We start from the raw sequence: 21,157 nt of genomic DNA on the forward strand, positions 1-21,157 counted from the left end.
CGGCAGGAGGAGCTATTGGCTGGAGAGTAAATGTGTTCAATTCAGAACCCTTCCGAAGCGAACTGATTTTGAAAGGAATTATTCTGTTACTTGGGATATCTGTGTTCTGATTCGCAAGAGGTCCTGACATCTTCCTCATGATGATTGAATTTGATGGAGAACATCTCCTTGACAGGGTTACATTGTGGTCCCTAACTCAGTACTCTTCATGAGCCGCTAATCTCATTTATTTCCCCTAACTCTGATGCCCTAAACCTGTTTCTTAGCAGATGGAGTCTTGAAATGGTTATCTCTGTGTTGCACTATTTATAAATCCCATTATTCAACATTTTCTGAAAATTTAAATGGAAAGGCCTCATGTTGCCAAGAAATTGTGTAGAGTAAAACATCTAAAAAACTCAAGTTAAGTTCCATATTTTTGCATTCAGGTGTTCTCATATCTAAAAAGTTATCTCAAATATATTATCTTGCTTTTGGCCGTAAGTTTTTACTAAACATACTGTGCTAAGAATTTATCCTCAGTTTTGTTTAACTTTCTGATATCATTGATGTTCTCCATATGTTGATGTTTCAGAACAAAAAGTGGTTAAAAATCACTGTTTCTTGTTTTCAAGCATTTTAATTCAAGCTTGTAAGAAGGCATTAATAAAAATCTTTTTTCATGCTGTTTGAATCAAATGAAGCTGTCAAAAATGTATACTTTTCAAACACCATAGCCTTGTTTGTTATTGTTTCTCAATCAATATTTTATTCAGATTCTCATAATTGTTATAATAATGAATTTAAACATGTTAAAATATTGCAAAAATATTTTTCACTTCATTCTGTGCCAATAGTTAAATTGATTTATAAATAGAATCTAATGAAGGACCTTATCTTTTATTAAGGCTAGTCACTAAATAAAATATGAATGACTAATGATTGCACAAAAATCAATACACTACTAAATTTGGGGTTTCCCCTTTGTTATTGGTGTGTGATTCCTTGGAGTTAGAAAGTTACTGTAGCCGATTGAACTACTTCTAAACCTTTTTGTTTTTTTGTTACATTTTTCGGTCGTGGCTACCATTTCAACTTGAATGGACAACCCAACAGAAGAAAATTGAGAAGCGAGGCCGCAAATTGGTTGACTTTGACAGTCAGAGGCACAATTTCCAATCACTGCAGAGCAACCCAAAGAAGCGAGATGACATAAAGGTTGCTAAATCGAAAGAGATGCTGGAGGAAGCCAAGAGGACGTACGAGGTCCTCAACAGTGAGCTCCATGATGAACTGCCTGCCCTCTACGACTCCAGAGTGCTCTTCCTGGTCACAAATCTTCAGACTCTGTTCTCTGCTGAGCAAGTCTTCCACGCCGAAACGTCAAAGGTGTGCATAGCTGTAGTGATCCTACACAAGTTGCGTCACAGCGCAAGGAATTTTAATCGATAAATAACATATTTCTTCCTGGCTGGCACTATAGACTGGTTATGAACCCAAATAATAATAGACATCCTGTTGATATATTATGTGTGTGATACTCTCCCTACCTTAAGTGTACCATTGAAGGACTATTAAAGCCTTATAAAGATTTTCAAATGCAAACGATGTAACATTTGGTGAAGATGCTTAGTTGCTCCTTATTTTACCTTTGACACATGGCAATATGATGTACTACTTATGAAAACTCAGCCATATTGTATGTTGTCTGACTTGTAAAAGTTACAAAATAATTTCTTCATGATATTCTGAACACTCTGATGTTAACATTTAATCTAAACTAGAATGATGAAATGGCTGCTTATAAATGTTGGCAAATCAGAATTTTTCTGGCTGAAGTAAGTATCATTACTTGAAAAGACTTATCAGGTGTGATTGCTTCATAAGATATCATTGTGCAACAAAAATCAGTTTTAAAATTTTGAAGAGTGATTAAAAAGAACAATTTTTTATATGGGGTTCTATTGTATTGCGTGCATTTTGCATTTAGTGATTATGTATTGCCTGAGGTGGTCTTTTCAACAGCACACACACAACTATAATTCACTGTATTTAATGTGTATTAATTTTGAAATGTCTTCATTAAATTAATTTTAGGGCAGTCCTAGTAACTATCAGAAGCATACATCTTAGGTTGAAATTGATTCTACCAATAGAATCAGAAGAATGTTGTGCTCATATGAAAAGAAAAAGTATAGAATGTTTGTGGCATTTCTTTTATTTCTTTTTAAAATTTAAAGAACGAGTTAATTTTTGAAATAGTCTCCAATTTTGCTGAATGCTTGTCTTTGCGAAAGGCCAGTTTCTCTGACTCCTGCAGAATATTGTCATCCAACGTACAGTACAAAGTACTCTTGCATCAGCCTTCTCTGTGGCTAATCATGTTCAGTGTCCGTACATAAATTTTTGAAAAATGCACACCCATTTTACAACTTCCTGGTTCACAATTATGTTCTTAACCATTAATGGCAAGCGATTCACAGCGAATTCAGTAAGGTGCTTCAAAAAACTAACCCTGCACAGACTTTTAATTTGAATATTCCTTGCAACCAGCTTTCATGACTCATAATAGACTTTAGTACTCCATCCACTGAATTTCTGCATTTCTGCACTATTGGTTATAAATAGTAGACTTTTGAAATCGTATTCCACATTCATTTGGTTCATATGTAAGTGTTAATAAGGAACATGCTTTTTGTTTTCATGATCAGTCTGCAAATTCTGTCTAATTAACCCAAAATATTACTTCTTACATAGAGATTTTGCAACGCGTCAATGATGTTTGCTTCACATTTGGGAATTAGGGTGACTATTCTATGTCCCACCCACTTGCAGCTAAAAGATAATGTTGTTCTAGAGTGTACTGAAATGCTTAATGTGAAGGCAAACTTAAATTGCCATAGCTACAAGAGTCCTGGCATCCTTTCTCCCTCAACCCAGCCAGGCATCATTGCTCTATGCCATAGTTTGGTTTCTTCTCCCTTGGTTTTAAGTTCAATGTTACATCTTAAGGGGAAAGAAATGTGTTAGGAATAGGAAGAGGGTTATCATATCAAGTAGCATGGTAGTGCATCTTATTGCATAAGCTTTTCAGTCTGCTATTTATGAATAACAGGCTTAAGAACAAATGGAGAAGATGATTATCATTTTCTTAAGTTCATCATGAAACGTTTCCAGGTGGTTGGTATCTCCTGATGATGACATAAATTTAAGTATAAAGTATTTAGCCTGCCATGAGACCAATATTTAAATCCTGGGATAAAAGTGTACTCTTGCTATGCATGATATGTCATTGCTGTTAGCACATTAATAATGAATGAACATTTTATTTATAAATTAATTAAATAATATGATTAATAAGTTATCAGATGAAAATCATATTTAGTTAAGGCAAATGAATCAGCTCTTGAAATGTGAATCATTGCACGGTTACAATTGAGTTAAGTTGAGAGAACAAGCAGTCTCTGCTGATGATTCTATGAAACTGTGTACTGATGCAGCATTTATTCTCTGAATCCATTGAAAGGTTTACTCTGAATTAGAAGCAATTGTTGACAAGTTGGCCACAGACTGCCAAAGAGGAGCATATACTGTCAAGAAAAGCTCACCAACTTCACCGAAGAAATCCCCAACCTCTCCAAATTCCACGTAAGTAATTTTTTTTCTTTTGAAGCAAAAGGAATTTGAACGATCCTGATTTGGCACAGCAAATCATATATTGATGCTAGACAAATAGTCATACATTCATTCTGGGCCATGGACCACATACATAATCACCACCATAGTAATCAACCTTCAGTTTAAGCATTTATAATTTTATGCTCATGGTAACAAATTTAAAGTACATATCTCTCTTAAATTAACTCCAATAAATTTACATCTGTGCTGTATGGCAATTAATGAAATTTTGTACGCCCGAAAAGTCATTACGTAGTCAATTAAATCCTTGTTTGTGCATTTGCAAATTCACAATTGCAATTATGAAGGGACCATAACAAATAATTTGTTCGTGGATTTAATTTTTATCATTAAAAGTTAGCAAATAACTGAATGAAAATAAATTAAAATGGGTAAAATATGAATCGTAGTGATGGCTAAATTATTTGAAATATTTAAAAGAGTTTCCAGAGTTTAAAATAACTTGTGGCATGTCGCAGAAATATTTTTAGAAGCAGGTGTACTGGTACTAGAACAATTGCTGATGTGTGCGGTATTAAATGTGTGTGCCTTTATTTACCAGAATATTGATTTCTGAGGTAATTTAATCAGCGTGTACTGAGATTTTCTTCAGGCTTCCTTATCAAGTGTTAAAGAAATTTCTAGGCATTGTACGAGGGTCATCCGGAAAGTAGTACCCGTTCGTGAAATAAAGACACAAAAGTAAATATTAACAAACATAAAAAATTTTATTTGAAAGAGGATACTTTAAACTACTTCTCAACATAATCTCCAAGCAAATTAAGGCATTTGTCATAACGTGTGACAAGTTTCTGTATTCCTGCTGCATAGTCCTTCACCGCCAGCTCATTGAGATACGCGAGGGACCCATCTTGCACAAATTTTTGCATAATGCAGATGGTGTTTAACAATTTCATGAACAATTGTTCGAGAAACATTGGGAAAATGCTCACAGATGTCATCAATTGTGACGCGCCAATCGTTCCTCACGAATTCGTCAACTGAGCTCACCAGTTGGTCTGTAATGACAGACGGTCTCCCCGAACGCTCATCGTCGTGTGTGTTCCCCCTCCCCATGTTGAAGTTGCGACACCACCGCCGAACAGACGACTCGTCCATTACATTGTCTCCATACACCTCCTTTAATTGGCGATGAATATCACATGGGCGAACGTTTCTTGCATTGAGGAATTTAATCACTGCCCTCACTTCACAACTGGCGGCGTTCTCAATTTTTTTAAACATTGTAAACAATCACAGAAACAACACAGGCAATGCTAGCGTCACGCAACTTGGCTCAGAGAAGGCAGACAAGCCACTGAAGCTATCTGACCTCGTCCAGCGGCTACTCGCGTCGTCAGCACTTCATGCGGCACGAACGGGTACTACTTTCCGGATGACCCTCGTAGTAATGGTGTTACAGAATGATGAGACTTAGGTGATGAATATCATGACTGATGTTCTGAATTCTGTTGCCTAAAAGCATTATAATTATCCTTCAAGTATTTGTGGAACAGTTAAATTACGGTAGCCAACTGATGATGACTCTTCTCTAGTAAAATTGCAATACAGTGGAACATCATAATACGACCTTGAGCTGTCCTGCAACCTTTCTCCTTGCACGAAACACTCGCTTAGTGAATCATTTTTTCCATATTTAAGTAATGTAAAAGACAATAATGCGTTCCATGCTAAAAAAAAACTTTGTGCAAGGTTTATTCTTAGAAAATTAGAAAGATAGGATCATGGTTTGCATTGACCTGTCCTTCTATTATGGAATGAAACCACCATGAATGGAAATTCAGTGCATAGAAAACAAAAAAGAATCAAAATAATTAGTTTATTATTTATGATTCATTCATGATTCATTTTGACAAAAAACTTGTTGAGAGATGAAGTAAGAACTGGTGCTTTCCCGGCGTATTTGCTTCATGAAGTTTCCACCGGGTCAGGGATTTCATGTTGGCCCACGTTTCGATGCCTGACTCGTACATCGTCCTCAGGGTAGATGATTGCCACTCTGTATTTGGCCGTCTCATCAGGAGGCTTCTCCTCCTCGGACCAATCAGAAGTTACCTGACCCGAGAGCGCAAGTATATAAGACGGCCTGATACAGAGTGGCAATCATCTACCCTGAGGACAATGCACGAGTCAGGCATCGAAACGTGGGCCAACATGGAACCCCTGACCCGGTGGAAGACCCGAGAAAACTGTTGAGAGATGTTTGTTTTTAGCGACTATTCAATTTTTTTTTAAAAAAGCATTATCATTACTTGATTTACTAGCGCACATAGCCAGTCTGAAATAGAGTGATGCTTCTCAATATACAATGCAGCAGAGAATTATAGTTTTCATCTCTTCCTCTATTGCGGAGTGAACTAACCTGGAATACAATTTAGATTTGTCGAAAATAATAAGTTTATTATTTATGATACATTCCCAATTCTTTTTTACTGGAAAACTGTCGAGATACATTTGTTTTTGCCGACTCTTCAAAACGTTGGGAAAATGCAACGCAGCATTATCAACATATAAATTTGTGGCGTGCGTAACAACTGCCATATAAGGGTGATGCTCTTTAATGTACGATGCTACAGTTTCGCATGCTTTCAGCATTTCTCTTATTGTGGTAGATGATTGTTGCTTTGCTCTTACCACCTCCTCCTCAGAAAAACTCTCCTCCACAACTTCTTCTGGTGAAACACAATGCTACTCCATAGCCTCTCTAAGAGTCAGGTTTTCCTTGTTCTTGGGGATAGTGAAAATCATTGATGTTGACTGATTGTAGGTCTGTGATAGATCAACTATGCTGGTACATTGTTCTTGCTTTTGAATGATTACAATTTTCATTTATATGGTTTTTTAATTCTTTTTATATTGTCTTCTTGAGGCTTTTTCTTTTGCGACATTTTACCTCTTTGGCTTTAACCTTGCGCACCACTACGAATGCCTGTGACATTGAATGTACGGTATTTCATCACAACATCTTGTTCTTTTAAAAGCCCCCAAAATTTAAGAGGGCGCCTTGATAGCTTAACTGGCTAAAGCACTCAGCCGGGCATCGAGGGATCCGGGTTCGAATCTCGGTTAAGGCAGATGATTTTTATACTCTGAAAATGTTACATTGATATTCATAAGAAATTAAACTGTGATCGAAAAGTCACAAATAACACACCTGAACAAAAGTTTGGACGAATGTGCGATCACTAGCGACACTACGATGCCAGTGGAACTTGTGCCAAACATAAATGTGCTGTGCCCATGCAATCACTCCAGGAATCGCCCCTCCCCCCCCTTGCCATTACACTCTTAATGCAAAATGATGCTTGCTAAGCAAGTTAATCTTGGGCACTATATTTTTGCTCATTGTGCGAATTACTCTCTATCCAATGTGCTCATTAAGCAAGGTTCCACTTTATACCTGTCATGAGATTAAAGTGGCCCTAATGTGTAAGATCATGATGTCCTTTGTCTCATTTTATATTTCATTGTATGCATCATGCTTTTGGCCATACGATGCTAGTTTTAATTTATTCTAATTTATTCTTATAACTAAATTTCATTCTTTGAGTGAATATAATTTGGCCCCATGAGGTACTGTCCCTCTTTAATCCGTGTATTGCACTTTTAATATGTTATTAATTTCACCACATTGAGTTCCCCATGTTTTTCTTTTGATTAAGGAGAACTTTTATGTTAATTACTTATGGCCTTAGTTTTTACTCATGAAAAAGTATGTAGTATTGTACATTTGGTCCTGACATATTTACTTTATTTTAATATACATACTACTCTGTTCAAAAGGTACGCAAACTGAGGGCATAAAAACTTTATTTTGCAAAATTTAGTCTACATCCATTTTGTCCCCTGTTCTAAGTACTCTTCATTCGTAGGAAATGCACTTATTCCATCTCCTTCTTTTCCACTGTTAATAAAGCACCCTTTAGAAGTCCTCCCCGGCTGTTATCAATTTTTAGTTTTCTCGTCGTTTCTTGCTTTATTGTGTCTTCCACATCTTCCTAGTGATATGTCCCCACGTCACATTTTTGAATTTGGGGAATAGGAATAAATGTCGCTGGGGGCAAGATCTGGCGAATAAGGAAGATGATCAAGGATCAAGGTGATTGAATTTTTTGCCAGAAACTGGGGTCAATGCTGAATGTGCAGGTGCATTGTCATGGTGAAGGGTCAATCCATCAAGTTCGGTTAAAATAGTAGTGTTCACTGTTGATTTTCCTAAATTCAGTTCATCAGCTATCATTGGGACAGTTTTTGAACGATCGTTGAGAAATAGGGACGGCACACGATCAATGTTGTTGTCAACACAGGTGGTTGAAGGTCGTTCCGACCTTGCATCATCGGTGGCGTCTTGTCGGCCATCTTTAAAATGCTTAATCCACTTGAAAACAGTTGTTTTCTTCAGAGTATTATCACCGTAAACAGCTGCTGGGAACATTTCAGTAATTTCCTGATAACTTTTATACCTCACTTCACCAAAAAACTTGATGTTGATTCTTTGACTTCTTCAATTTCCATTTTTGACGAACAGTAAAAACAAGGGCAACAGAAACTAACATAACTGGCATGCACATACGCACAGCTCGGCGATCAGCCAAGCGAAGATGGCTTATTGGGTCTCGGGCAACTAGCGCCGCTATAATGGGCCAGGGGCTATCGTCGCCGTCATGGCCGCCAGAATGCACCAGTTTGCGTATTTATTGCACAGACCCCGTACATTGCCAATCATATGCCTAAGTTGCAAAACTCACATTTTTACTAGTCTTACATTCGCATGAGTGTAGGTACATTTATAAACAGGACCTAAAAGGTGAAAATGCTAACCTCCTCAGAATGTTTACCAGTCCAAAAAGAAAATATTCTTAGAAAACCCTTCCGCCATCCCCTGCCTTTATTCTTCTCCTTCCCTTCTCCCCTCCTCTCATTCTTTTTTACAAGTTCAAGTTTGTACAAGGTGAGCGCTTGGTGAGAGATAACCTAGGAATAGGCAGAGATGGAGTAGGGAGTGGGTGCGGGTGGATCGAGTTGGTATCCTGAAGTTGAAGAGAGTTCAGGGCAATCAATAGTCGAGTTTAGGGTGTTGTGGAGGAGTTTTAAATCAGCTTTAAGTCTGCAGCTTTGGAGAGTAGAAATGGATTAAGAAGAAGGAACAGCATTTGAGGACATATTTATATTTTTAATTGCAACTATGTTGTATTATATAGAGTTTGAAATAAGGGTTTTGTTTAAATTCATTATTCACCCAAGGAATTTGAACTCATCTCCCAAAAGTTGTTTTTCTAATTTCCTTGTATACTGATAATATAAGTATTCGTTTATAATGCACCTGGCTCTTTATCGAAATCCTTAATGGCTTTTCATTTATTTTCCAGCATGAACTCCACTCCCTCATCTCCATTGGCAGGTAAGTCACGGGACTTGAGAGGGATTTCTGAATGTTACTGTTATCACAGACTATTCTTGAATGTAATGGGGATATTAGTGATCTGTGGGAAACTGTTGATAGTTTACTACAGGAGAAATCTGATGTGCTGTCATTGTTGTCAGCTATGCTGAGACTTGCTGTTTGTACATACACATTGTTTTGTTATTAGCCATTAAGTCTTTCCATATTCTTTTGCTGGTTTGTTCCCAGTGTTTCATAATACATGAGTGTTCTCTCTAACTGATATTGACCAGAGTTTGAAATTTTTGGAATACCCCCATGTGGTTACATTCCAATCCAGTCATGTTGATTTTTATTTTGGATAACTTCAAATGAGTTATTTGAATAGTTAAGAGTGGCCATTAGCCATTGCTCCTAATGATTTCCATAGCTGTAAAGATTGTAATTTTTATTAACCTTTAACCTATCATTATTATTTATCAAATATTAACCTATTTAGTATTGGGGAGTTCAATTTTCAATAAATATCCGTAAACATTACTATCTTTTGCTAGTCTCCTATTTCTTTGCCAGAACAGATTTGAACAGATTGATAGAATTTGCCTCTTGCAATCCACATTGTTTGTTGAAAAGTTGAGGACGTTTCTCCTTTTACTGGCTTCCACATGTATTGTATCTGCTATTATATTGTCCCATTTCCATCATGTTCATATCGGAAATAAATTTGGAATTTGTCAAAGTGAAAACACCATAAGTGTTTAAAGTTGGCTTTAACCTCGTGGACAGTGGCGCCTCGCGCACGACTACGAATGCCTGTGACATTGTATGTATGTACGGTATTTCGTCACAACATCTAGTTCCTTTAAAAGCCCCAAAATTTCAGAGTTTAAGAGGACGCCTCGGTAGCTTAAGTGGCTAAAGCACTCGACCGGATATTGAGGGATCTGGGTTCGAGTCCCAGTCAAGGCGAATGATTTTTACGCTCTGAAATTGTTGCATTGAAATGCACATTAGCGGATGACTCCGTTAAAAGTTACTGTTGCGGCATCTCCCGCAGTTTCTTTGGAATTAATTAATGAAGTCTGACTGACCTAAAGTTTACTCATCAAAGTTATCCGCAAATCTCAGTGAAGATATCTTTTGCAAATTATTTTTATTTTTCCATTACCGAAGCTCTTCAGCTTGTCCGAAAGTCTTTTACACTTTTACAATTGCTGGCTGCACAATAATAAGATACTGATTAGATGCTATTAAATAATTAATATATGTGAAGATCGTTCTTATGGCCCCATGTCATTTGCCTTCAATCATTGATGTCATGTTGTTCAACAGATCGGCAGATTTGGAATGGACTAAAGGCACCCGTACAGATGAAAGGTTTGCTCTAGCCTTAGAAAGTGTTACAATTGATAAACTGTGATGTTGGTGCATGGATTAGTGGCTTGCCAATTCCTTTTGACGATGGCTTTTTCCATCGCTGTCATTGGACTCCATGTCTCACTGCTCCTCTCATGCATACTCTCCTCTTTACTTTTTCATATGCGTCCCTCTTCATCATCCCTTTGTGGTTGCTCTCCCTCCTCAAAATACCTTATAAAAAAAACTCCCAGGCCAGCTGTACCTCAACATCCCTCCAGCCCCCAGTAAGTAGGAAATGGATTTCGTCACTTCATAACCAGCAGTCGTGGTTTTCTTTCACTCTCACACATTACTTTGTAGCTCTTGTGAAGTTTGTGTCTCGTCCAGTTTGTGTGTGTGTATTTTTGGCCTTGTTGCATTGAGGTGAAGTTTTTTTATTTATTTTGTGATTTTTCTAGATGACTCCCCAATACTTAGGTTTAACAAAATGACCTCGATTACAACTTTTTTTTGCAGATATCACATAAGAATTATTAAAAAAAAACAAAACTCTTAACTCTTAATATTTGAATGGCTAAAAACCACCATCCTAATAATTACTGTGTGATTTTTTTTTACCCCCCCCCTCCCCAGTTACATTTAACATTTTCTCTCTGTCACGTATGACCTAAAGATAATGAAAATGGTATTAATCAGTCAAGTGATTTCCCATTGCCTGACAATCATATTAATATTTCTTCATTCTGACGTACAATAAAGCATGTTTCATGTTAGTGTGATTTGTCTAACCGTAATGTGCTGTGGCTGTCGGTGTTTGCAGCATCCCCTACAAAGATGGAGGTGGAGTTGAACAATAAAACAGAGGAAACAGCTGAACAAGAGGATGGGTTGGGTGAAGAGAGCAGAAAGCCAGTGGTTAGTGGGAAGGTTGAAGCTGTCGAAAGTTCGAGCATAAACACACCCAATGGTAATGCTAAATCATCAACAACATCAAACAGTGACCCAAAAATAGCAAAAGACACGTACGACGTACCAGCTGGTGAGTATATAATTAATAAAGGGACATTATGAAAGCACTAGAGCCACAGCCAACTTTCTCTCTCTCTCTTTCTCTCTCTCTCTCTCTGTTGCATGTACACTTGGTGTCTCTGGTTAAATTGCGAGAACCACTCTAATTATTGGCCTAACATGAGCATGATTCCCTGCTTAATTTGGATCATTTTTATTTTGCCGTAACAGTTTGCCAGCTTTTTTTTTACTGGCTGATTTAGTTACTACTTTTTGTCATGGTACAAATTCTAAGTAGAATGTGGTTTTGTTGGTTGGTTTGGATAAACAAATTGTGATAGAGGTGTGTTCTCTGGTACTTGGATGTTTGTTTACGCAGAGAAAGTGTTCAATACCATAAAGGAGTGAAAGTCAGCAAAAGAATTAGTATAGTTGCATTTTTGGTTGCAGATTTTACGCCATACTGTGCAATATGCTGGCTGAAGTAATATATGTTGTACTCATTTTCCATTTTCAATTTACCCTTTTGGTCAGTGCAGCTAAGGCCTGATATGTTTAAGTCATTCTTTCTTTCCTAACTGCTCTGCTCCACTTTTTAACTCTCTAGTAGAGTTTAGAAAAAGTGCAGAAAACGTTTTTTTTTATTTCAATGCATTTTTTTGGAAAGCTCACAAATAATAACGTTTGTTATTTCATTTGCAGAATGTGAATTTAATATGTAATTGGTATTATAAGCTCAATTAATTGGGTTCCCAGTGGTGTATTAATGATTATATAATTTTTAATTGTCTGGATAGCATTTGATGAGAAGCATTAGTATGTGGGTCGTTCAATAATTCCTGAGGAGAAAATAGAAAAATTATATTTAGTAGATTTTCAAATTTTTTTTACTATAATCTCCTTTAAGATTGGTACACTTTTCCCAGCATTTTCCCAATTTTTTTGAACCATCCAAAAAGTAGGATTTCGGAAGGTCCTCAAAATTGGCATCTGTTTTAGCGATGAATTCTTAGTTCAATGAGAATTGGTTACCGCCGAGCCATTACAAGTTCGGAAATAAAAAAAAGTTACTGGGTGCAAAGTTTGATGAATAAAGTGGATGTTGTTATACTTTGAACTTTAATTCCATAATTTGTGTCATTGAAACTGAGTGGGTGGGTGTCCATGCACCTGTGCATAGTCTTAATGGAAGAGAATTTTTTTCCTTGCCAAATGTGGACATTTTTTCTCGATTATATTGCACAACTGGTGAAATAATAATGCATAATACTCTCAACTTATCATTTGTTTGTTTTTTTTTCAAGTAATCAAAAATCCCAAAAATCTTGGCCATCCCCTAGTCGGCCAATGCCACTGTATTCATGTCCTTTGGAGCCTTTGGAAACCCATTGGCTCAACTGTTTCTTTTTCTCTGGAGTGTAGTAGTGTATCCATGTTTTGTCCGCATTATATATCAATACAGAAGTGATGGAAAGGAAACAAACTATGCAAATTTCACTTGAATAGAGATTTATTCACGACCCGGGTTTCAAACACTTAATGTCATCTTCAGGTGACACCTGAAGATGACATTAAGTGTTTGAAACCCGGGTCGTGAATAAATCTCTATTCAAGTGAAATTTGCATAGTTTGTTTCCTTTCCATCATGGATTAATTTCACAGGGTTAACCCTAATACCGTTCGGTTTGGTATCAATACAGAAACTTAAAAGGATTGCGATGGAAAATCTCTAAAATAAAATCTGAATCAATCAGATGATTACTTTGATATTCTACACCAAGAGCAGAAGCAGCGCCTATCTTGCCGAGAAATTTTTCACACCCAATTTTGTTTTGAAAAATTGAAAACCCTGTACCTTGTGGCATGCCTATGGCCTCAACTATTTTGTGAACTTTGACTTTTGAATCACTTAAAACCATATTGTGGATATTATCAATCATTTTGGAGGAAGTCACCTCTTCTGGAAGTCCCAAGTGATGTTCAACATTTGTGTGTTTACGGCTAAAGCTTAACTTATTCATCCAATCGTAAAGAGCCACAAACTCAGAAGCAGATATGTCATGAACTTCATCCAACACGGCTTTGATCTTTCTTAGTGTTAAGTTAATAAAAGTGTTTAATTACTGCGCAAACTCATTTTTTTCTATTTTTCTTAGCAAATAAAAGTTTTTCGCTTAAGTTGACTATGAAAATGGAACTATGTAATGGATATTGCTAAGCATTTAACATCAGTCTAGAGAGATGTGGTGGGGTACCACTAGCAATCCTTTTCATATGCTATGAACACCATCTCTTGGATTTTCTAAGGAGTTATTGAACAAGCCACATATTATGCAATCACTCTTTAAATACTGTCATAATTAATTCCAGACAAACTTGAGCTCTGAATGAAATAATGCTGTATGCAGCATACAACTCCTCTAGAATCGATGTTTTGAAATCAATTCATCACGTATAAACTTGACCAATTTGGAAGTATACAAATGGTATTATAGAAAGAATATGCCATTTTCTGTGTATAAAGAGTTGATTCATGCTTATCATTTAAATTCTATGATATCTAACTATAGTTACTGTTATATGTAACGATTTATAAGAGTAAGTGTATAAAGATGAATACATTGCTTTTTGCAGGACATATGTAGTTCCTTGAAGGAATATAAAATATGATGTCCCAGGGCTGTTTGGATTTTAAGAGAAGTGCGGTTTATTGTCAATTTATAAATCTCCTCTCTATTCTGTTTGACAGCAGAAATCCTTTATAAAAGGCCTTGTACTAGGCAGATTTCTCGTATTAAAAGTGAAGTATTATATGGTAAAATTTAGAATTAAAGTGAAAATGTATCCCAGAAATATCTTCTTTTTTAGTTTTGTCACTCATGCCGAAAATACTCACTCACATGTTAGATTCAGTGAAATGCAACCGATATGATAAACACTGGAAAAAATATCCATTATGATGATCTGACTCTCAATAATGATTCCCTCTTTGTGATTAGATTCATTCTGTGTGCCATATTCTTCTCGGTAGACTTTTATGGTAATCATTTTTGTATTATGGTTTCAACCGTGAAACCAGGGGTGAAACTTTATCTATTTTATGTCAATACTATTTCATGTCACTACTCTTTAGGCTGGTTGCCTTGGAAAATGTCTCTTTTAATCTGTGTTCAATCTTTACACATTTTCTCACCTAAACTCCATTCCCAAGTGTCCTTGTTTCTCATTATGTAAATAAGGGGAGTGTACATGTAAAACAATTGAAACCTACTTTTGAGCCAAAAATGGTAAGTTCTTAACAACCTCTTGTGAACATGGTATTCTATGTATTTAAATTAGGGAGTGGTTCAGTGTCAAAGGGATAAAAATATGGGATAATTTCTAGTAAGGGGGCCGTCTGCTGCCTGTTTAAATAATATTACCGAGAATATATTTTATATATGTGTGTTCAAATATTTAGAACTGTTTTTTGATGCTGTTATCATGTCATCATAAAGTAATTACTTTTGATGCTATGATAAATGCTCAGCTATATATAACTTCACTGACAATCGGAACAAATGGACCATATTTGAATGGGATTTTTGGGAAATACGAAAATACTTGCAAAGGAATGAGTTGTTCATCTTATTACATAATCATTTGTTGATTCTCATGGCATATTGTTATTACAGGTGCCACTACAGACAATCTGCCTCCAGGTGTTCTATACAGAGTAAAAGCAACATATAAATACACGCGAGAAGATGTTGACGAACTTTCATTTGAAGTAGGAGAAATAATTCGAGTAGTTGAATATGATGACCTCGAAGAACAGGTGAGTCTTTTGTTTGGCATGCTAATATGGCTAAGTGTTTATCCTCAAGTTTAAAAACTTATACCATGGCTGTAGTCTCGGTTACAGAATACTTGAAGCATAAACTTTTAAAGCGTAGAATTTCCATAATAATTTCATGAAATTGACATTGTGACAATTTTGTGAAGGATTGGGTGATATGGGTAGCTGCATCATTTAAACTCGATGGAGATATGAAATTTTTTCATCATTTTGCTCTCTTTTTCAGTTGAAATTTAACTTTTTACATAAATATATTTATTAGATTCATTTAAATACAACCCCGGTTCATTCAAACCCAGGATGATTAATTGATTCAGACCTATCTAGTTAAGACTCTCAACATCTGGGCAATGGGGCAGTATTATTTGGGCTGTTTATGTAAGGGGGATTGCCACTGAACTGTGGAAACATGTTTCATGTGAATGCTCTCCAAATGTGGCTGAAAGAAGTAAAATGCGTATTCCACTAAAGGGTATTCCATTACTGTTTTGTGCATTGTGAGCAAATGATTACGGCGTGAAACAAACAATTCATAAGCTTAACCAAATTCTTCAGATTTTATAGGCATTTATGAACACAAAAATCCTGTGCAATTGGTATCTGATGCCTCCTGTGATTTCATGATTCCTAATGAATGCGTTGATGATATCTAATGATGAAATTTTTTCGACATTAATATCTGCGATCCCTTCATATTGTCCTTCAATTTCCTTCATCCATTTAATTCATTTTAGAGTCATTAAAATTCAATTTCAGTTTGTAGCTAGTAAATCATTATGAAATATTTGTAGAATATCATGATGTATTCTTGTGGAATTAATTTTTATTAAGTTACTGCCATTACATTGACTGCTAAAATATTAATTTTGTTTTTAAATGGTAAGATGTTGTATTGCTTGATGGGATGGAGCAATGAAAATGTGCTCCCTCCAAATCATCCATTTGAGGTGAGATCCACAACTTTGTATTCTAAACATGAAGGGATGGAGGTACAAATATAAATCCCTTGTTTTTTTCTGTGCCTTATCTCTCAGCATTAACGCACCTTTTACACTTTTCTCTTAGCCCCTTTGAAAGTTTCTCCTTGTAACCTGCAAAATAGATGCTCAGAGCTACTTCGTCATCCAAAAAATGCTCTTCCCTCTTCTTTCTTCAGGTTTAGGAGCATAATAATCCATGGGAGTGAGGTCTTAGCCATGGGATGATGACAACCTTGGCCTGACAGCTCATGGCTGTCAAAGCTTGCTCGACCTTTGAATCATAGCCATTCACAAGTAGCAAACCCTAAATTTCTCATTCATCTCCCTCCAGGAGGATGGCAGAGTATTCTCCGTTGACTTTGATGTCCTTGCAATTGAAGTCGTGCCCAGTGATTTCTCTTGAATCCCAGAGGTCTCTGTGACTTCACCAGCTTATTCCAAGATCCTGATCTCTATTCAATACCTTCATCTCATTTAATGCCACTACCTTGACTATTCCTAGAGTAAGGGTTCAAAGTACTGGTCCATGTTTCTTCCCCAGGCACTTTTTAATTGAAAACTGCCATGATATTGTTACTGCACAGATCATATACTGTAACCTCTAGCGAGAAAATCCACTTTTCTCTTGGATGAATACATCTTGGTTCCCACCTAGCAGAGACCTTCTATTGAGATAGTGATCCTAAGTTGCACTTCTTTTAAGTATTGCACAGCTCTTTTTTCTTCTTCAGCTTACCACCCATCTTCACAAGCTTCTGAATTTTTCTCATATTGTCATGATATTTTCCTTCTGTTGGCCAACAGGATTACTCCCCTGGGACTCCCTACTCCACATGCAAAACTAGGCCAATTTCTGCTGTAGTTTTAGGTGGTGGTACCCATCAATCTCTTATGATGCAAATCTTGTAGAAACATGGTAACAGAATGGCAGTTCAATATAGCAATGTTTCTGAATGATATTACGATAGGGAATCATGAATGGTGACACAAATCTTGTGATAAAATATATGCCAGATGAAAACTATACCAGAAATCAATAAGTAAGAATACTTACCTCATTGCAGATGAGGCTGCAGTCGGGATACAATATACTCTTGATATTATGAGAGCTCACCATCCGTAAAAAAGTCACTTGCTATGTCAAGATCTTGCTATCATTGATGTTAGTTTTATAATCGTGTCTTTGTTAATTCCTACGACTTTCAGGCTAGGATAGCCATTGCTATGGATGTTCACTCATAGGTATAAATTTATCTCGTGGGGGAAACTTTTAATAATGATTTAACATTCATTTTTATAACTGCACGAATTTCATACCATTCATTGTCCTATTATAATTATATGTGTCGGCAATTTGTAGTGGTTGTTTTTTACTTGTTTACTTTACTTGTTAATACTTGAACAAAGCATAGAACTAATGGACCCGTGCAGGAAATTAGTAAGATTAGCTCATAAGATTTCAAGCACTCATATCCCATCCATTGCTTGACCTTTTCATGAATACTGGAATACTGCCGACCACCAAAACTAGTTCTTGTAGATTGACATCTGCTGATTCACAATGACATACGACTAAAAACTTTGCATTCACATTGTTGCCAACCCCTTTGTATGGGGAAAGGTAAATCTAAATTCCAAATGGATAACTGGTTTTTCTGGATGCTTCAATCTTCTTTGTCCACCACTTTTGGCAGCACTTCAATCAAGCCATTCATCAGGGTTGAGGTTGTAGAGTGTTCCCCTTATATCAAACAATATGTGTGTTTTTTTCTTTGAGTATCCTCTTTAGATAAAGAGTTTAGACTTTGGTAGGGTATCATGTCCACATTTCCTCTGTTCCAAATTATGTGATCATTGTCATTTGAATTCTCAATTTTTTCTGTCCTAACAATGTACTCTATTTCACCTTATTTAGAGACTCAATCATGTTGATGATACTTCTGGTATTTTGCACCTCATCCAACTGCTCATCTCTGCTCATAGAATCAATTGAAATGTGCCTATGCTGTGATATACTTAATTTTTATCCAAATCTGTTAAATAGCCATGATAGTTTTGCAGTCTGACTGAAATGGTTTATTCACTGGAAAAACTTGCCACAAAAACACAAATGCTTGGAAAACTATGATTTGGCAGACTGATGTAGTTGTAAATATGCCCTCGACCATAAAATGTAGATGCATTTTTATGATATCCATTTTTACAAAGTTGTTGAATATTCTAATTCTATTCTCTCAAAGTTGTTGAACTTGATATCAAACGTGCATTCTGGGAGCAATTCGTGGGCATACTATTATCAATTTACGTTGTGTAATTATTGGGCAATACACTGGGTCTTGTACAGTACTCATTATACTGAGATTCTCATTGAATGCCTTGCTAATTACGTGTATCAAAATTCCACACTACCCAAATTGAGGAAGAACTTAGTATAATATTTTATTTTGTAAGCACTTTCTACTAGAGATTTGTGTACCCAAAAAAAATGACAATATGATAAGAAGACGCATGGGTATATTTAATATTTGGGAATTCTTTGCCTTCCTCTTCCGTAGTTACCTAATTTTCTCCCTTTTATCAGCTTTCAAAACCCTACCACATCTCAATATACATGTATATCTGTTAACATTTTCTTCATCTTTCTCCTTACCAGCAATTCAAATGCCCCAAACCTATGCTCATTCTTTCAAGAGCAGGTTTTGAAACCGTATAGTGCTCTGCTTCTTATCAAAGACTTCATTAGTCTTTCCTTCTATGTACAAGTATCTTCACTCAGAGACCCTCCTTCCTCTTTGTAAATGCTTCTTTTATCAGTGTGATTCATGTCATTATTATGTCCTCAAATTTAAATTTTTAATTTATTTTACCTCATTCTTGAAAATATCTGATTTCATTTCTTGTGATGACCCTTAATCACATTTTTAAAATGTACTCAATGGTAGCTGCAGTCATTTGGTGGGCTCTTTTAACTAAAAGTTTAATCAACTGCAAATATATTGATTGACGAGTCATCTCTATCCCCAGCTATCCCCATTCTTCTCCAACCATTTACTTGTAGTAATAATAATAATGAACTTAATTAGTTCACAGGAGATATGTAAATGCATGTATAGGAGCATTAGATAAGTTATAAATTGTGAAGTAACAACCTTTTCTTACCTCTCGACCAATGACTGCCCATCTAGATACTCCATTCATTGTCCTTCGTAATATGTTCCGATTTGGAATAAGATGCCTATTGCTACCTGCATTAACTGTGGTTATTATATTTACCTTGTTTACTTTACTCTTTTGTCTTTTCCATGCCCTCCAAAAATGGGAATCCTGGCTTTTTAAAAATTTCTGTTAATATTTTCATTACTGTTTTGTCATCATGTGTCGTGTGTCTCCCCTTCCTAAACCCAAACTGATATCCATCTTAATACTTAGCCATTGCCTCCAGTGTTTTCTTGGTGATACATTTCACCATAATTGCTATTTACAAAATTCCCCATTGAGTCCCTGCATACTGCTCATTTATTCTCTTTCAGGATTAGTGATCATATTGATTTAGCTAAGTCTTCTGAGCAAATCAATAAATTCATTGTCATATCATGAAATCGAATGCACCTTAATTTAAATTTGTTGTTTACCTTGATTACCCATGTTGCGTTTGCTTTCATTCTGTAATATTCCTGGTCCTAACCCCAATGTCCCCGTTCTCCCTCTAGTATTAAAAATTCTGCGTGGAAAACAAGTTTTTAATTGAATGCTGATGTGGGTAAAAATGTATTTGAATATGTATTTAACAGATTTTAAATATATTTCTAATGCCAAATATATTTCTAATGCCATTCCAATAGGCATCCATTAATCCCTTCGTTGTCACTTTTGGCCTATTATCTTTGGTTATGAAGTCCTTCCTTGAATTTCCCGAGTCACTTTCAGTTTGATTGCTACATTTACTAATTATAGTGTCACATCTTTTGTCATTTCAGGAGGAGGGATGGCTGATGGGTATCAAAGAAAGCAATGGAGATAAGGGAATGTTCCCGGCCAACTTCACACGTCCAATCTGAGGAGGAGGGGAAGGAGTGGTGGAAGGGAGGGGGAGATGGTGGGAGGGGGATGATGTGCGGGGGGGGTGGGCGTGGAGTAAGGGTTGAGAGGGAGGGAGGAGGATGAGTGAGGGGGATTGGGGAGGGAGGCTAAGGCATCCGAGTGTTGATGCCCGAGCAAGCAGCTGTAGAGTGCGGAGGGACATCTCGAGGGCTGGTCGTTCCACTGCTCTATGGGAATAAAGAGGCCAAGGCTGCTGCGTGATAGGGCCAATCGGGAACATGTGGTCATAGAAGACTCATCTTTTTTTTTTAAACAAAAGCCACATGCTCTACATGAGTGAATATTTAGTGGTTGGGTTGGCCCACCATGTAAGAATTTGAAGGAAGTACTAGAAAGCTGATTTGCTGGAAGTATTTGGAGACTTGGGTTGTTAATATGAAGGCGAGTGCCAGTGGACTTTGGAAGAGGTATGAAAGAGAGTTGGAATCTTGATATGCGTAATGGAATCCACGGCAAAGTGTGTGGTCATTTCATCTTGAAACGATAAGCGTCTTTCACTTTTTACCCGAGGCCCTCTGTGGGAAAGGAATCACTTGGGCAAGTGTTTGCACATCCATTTTGACTTGGAATCATAGGGCAAGTTGTCACAAGGAAGGAAGACCGCTCTTTTATAAGTCTCCCTCCCCTCCCCCCTCTCAAAATCCTACCCCTGACCAAATATGCTGATCCCCCTCTCATCATGATTCCACTTGCCATTTCCTCCAAAAAAAATATTGTCAATTCATCAACTCCCAAAGCCTCACAAGTGCCTGTAAAAATAATAAGTAATCAAATACACAATTGCGCATGTTAGCCTGAATATCGTCTAGG

At 36.6% G+C, this 21,157-nt stretch overlaps 1 protein-coding gene across 4 annotated transcripts in view; it reads left to right on the top strand.

Annotated features, from left to right (window-relative positions):
* Amph (amphiphysin) overlaps positions 1–20,331 on the top strand; it is a 235,740-nt gene extending 215,409 nt beyond the window's left edge. The window contains exons 4-10 of one of the 4 annotated variants that reach the window (XM_071587455.1): positions 1,096–1,368; positions 3,506–3,627; positions 9,048–9,079; positions 10,672–10,704; positions 11,241–11,459; positions 15,103–15,245; positions 20,224–20,331. In XM_071587455.1, the coding sequence (XP_071443556.1) occupies positions 1,096–1,368; positions 3,506–3,627; positions 9,048–9,079; positions 10,672–10,704; positions 11,241–11,459; positions 15,103–15,245; positions 20,224–20,304 (903 nt within the window). In that variant the 3' untranslated portion in view covers positions 20,305–20,331. The remainder of the gene's footprint in view (positions 1–1,095; positions 1,369–3,505; positions 3,628–9,047; positions 9,080–10,671; positions 10,705–11,240; positions 11,460–15,102; positions 15,246–20,223) is intronic. The other 3 variants (XM_071587457.1, XM_071587456.1, XM_071587459.1) reach the window with 3 other exon arrangements.
* Positions 20,332–21,157: the final 826 nt, after the last annotated feature.

Source organism: Hetaerina americana, unplaced genomic scaffold (genome assembly GCF_022747635.1).
Source record: "Hetaerina americana unplaced genomic scaffold, ioHetAmer1.1.p SCAF_3, whole genome shotgun sequence".
Lineage (NCBI taxonomy): Eukaryota > Metazoa > Arthropoda > Insecta > Odonata > Calopterygidae > Hetaerina > Hetaerina americana.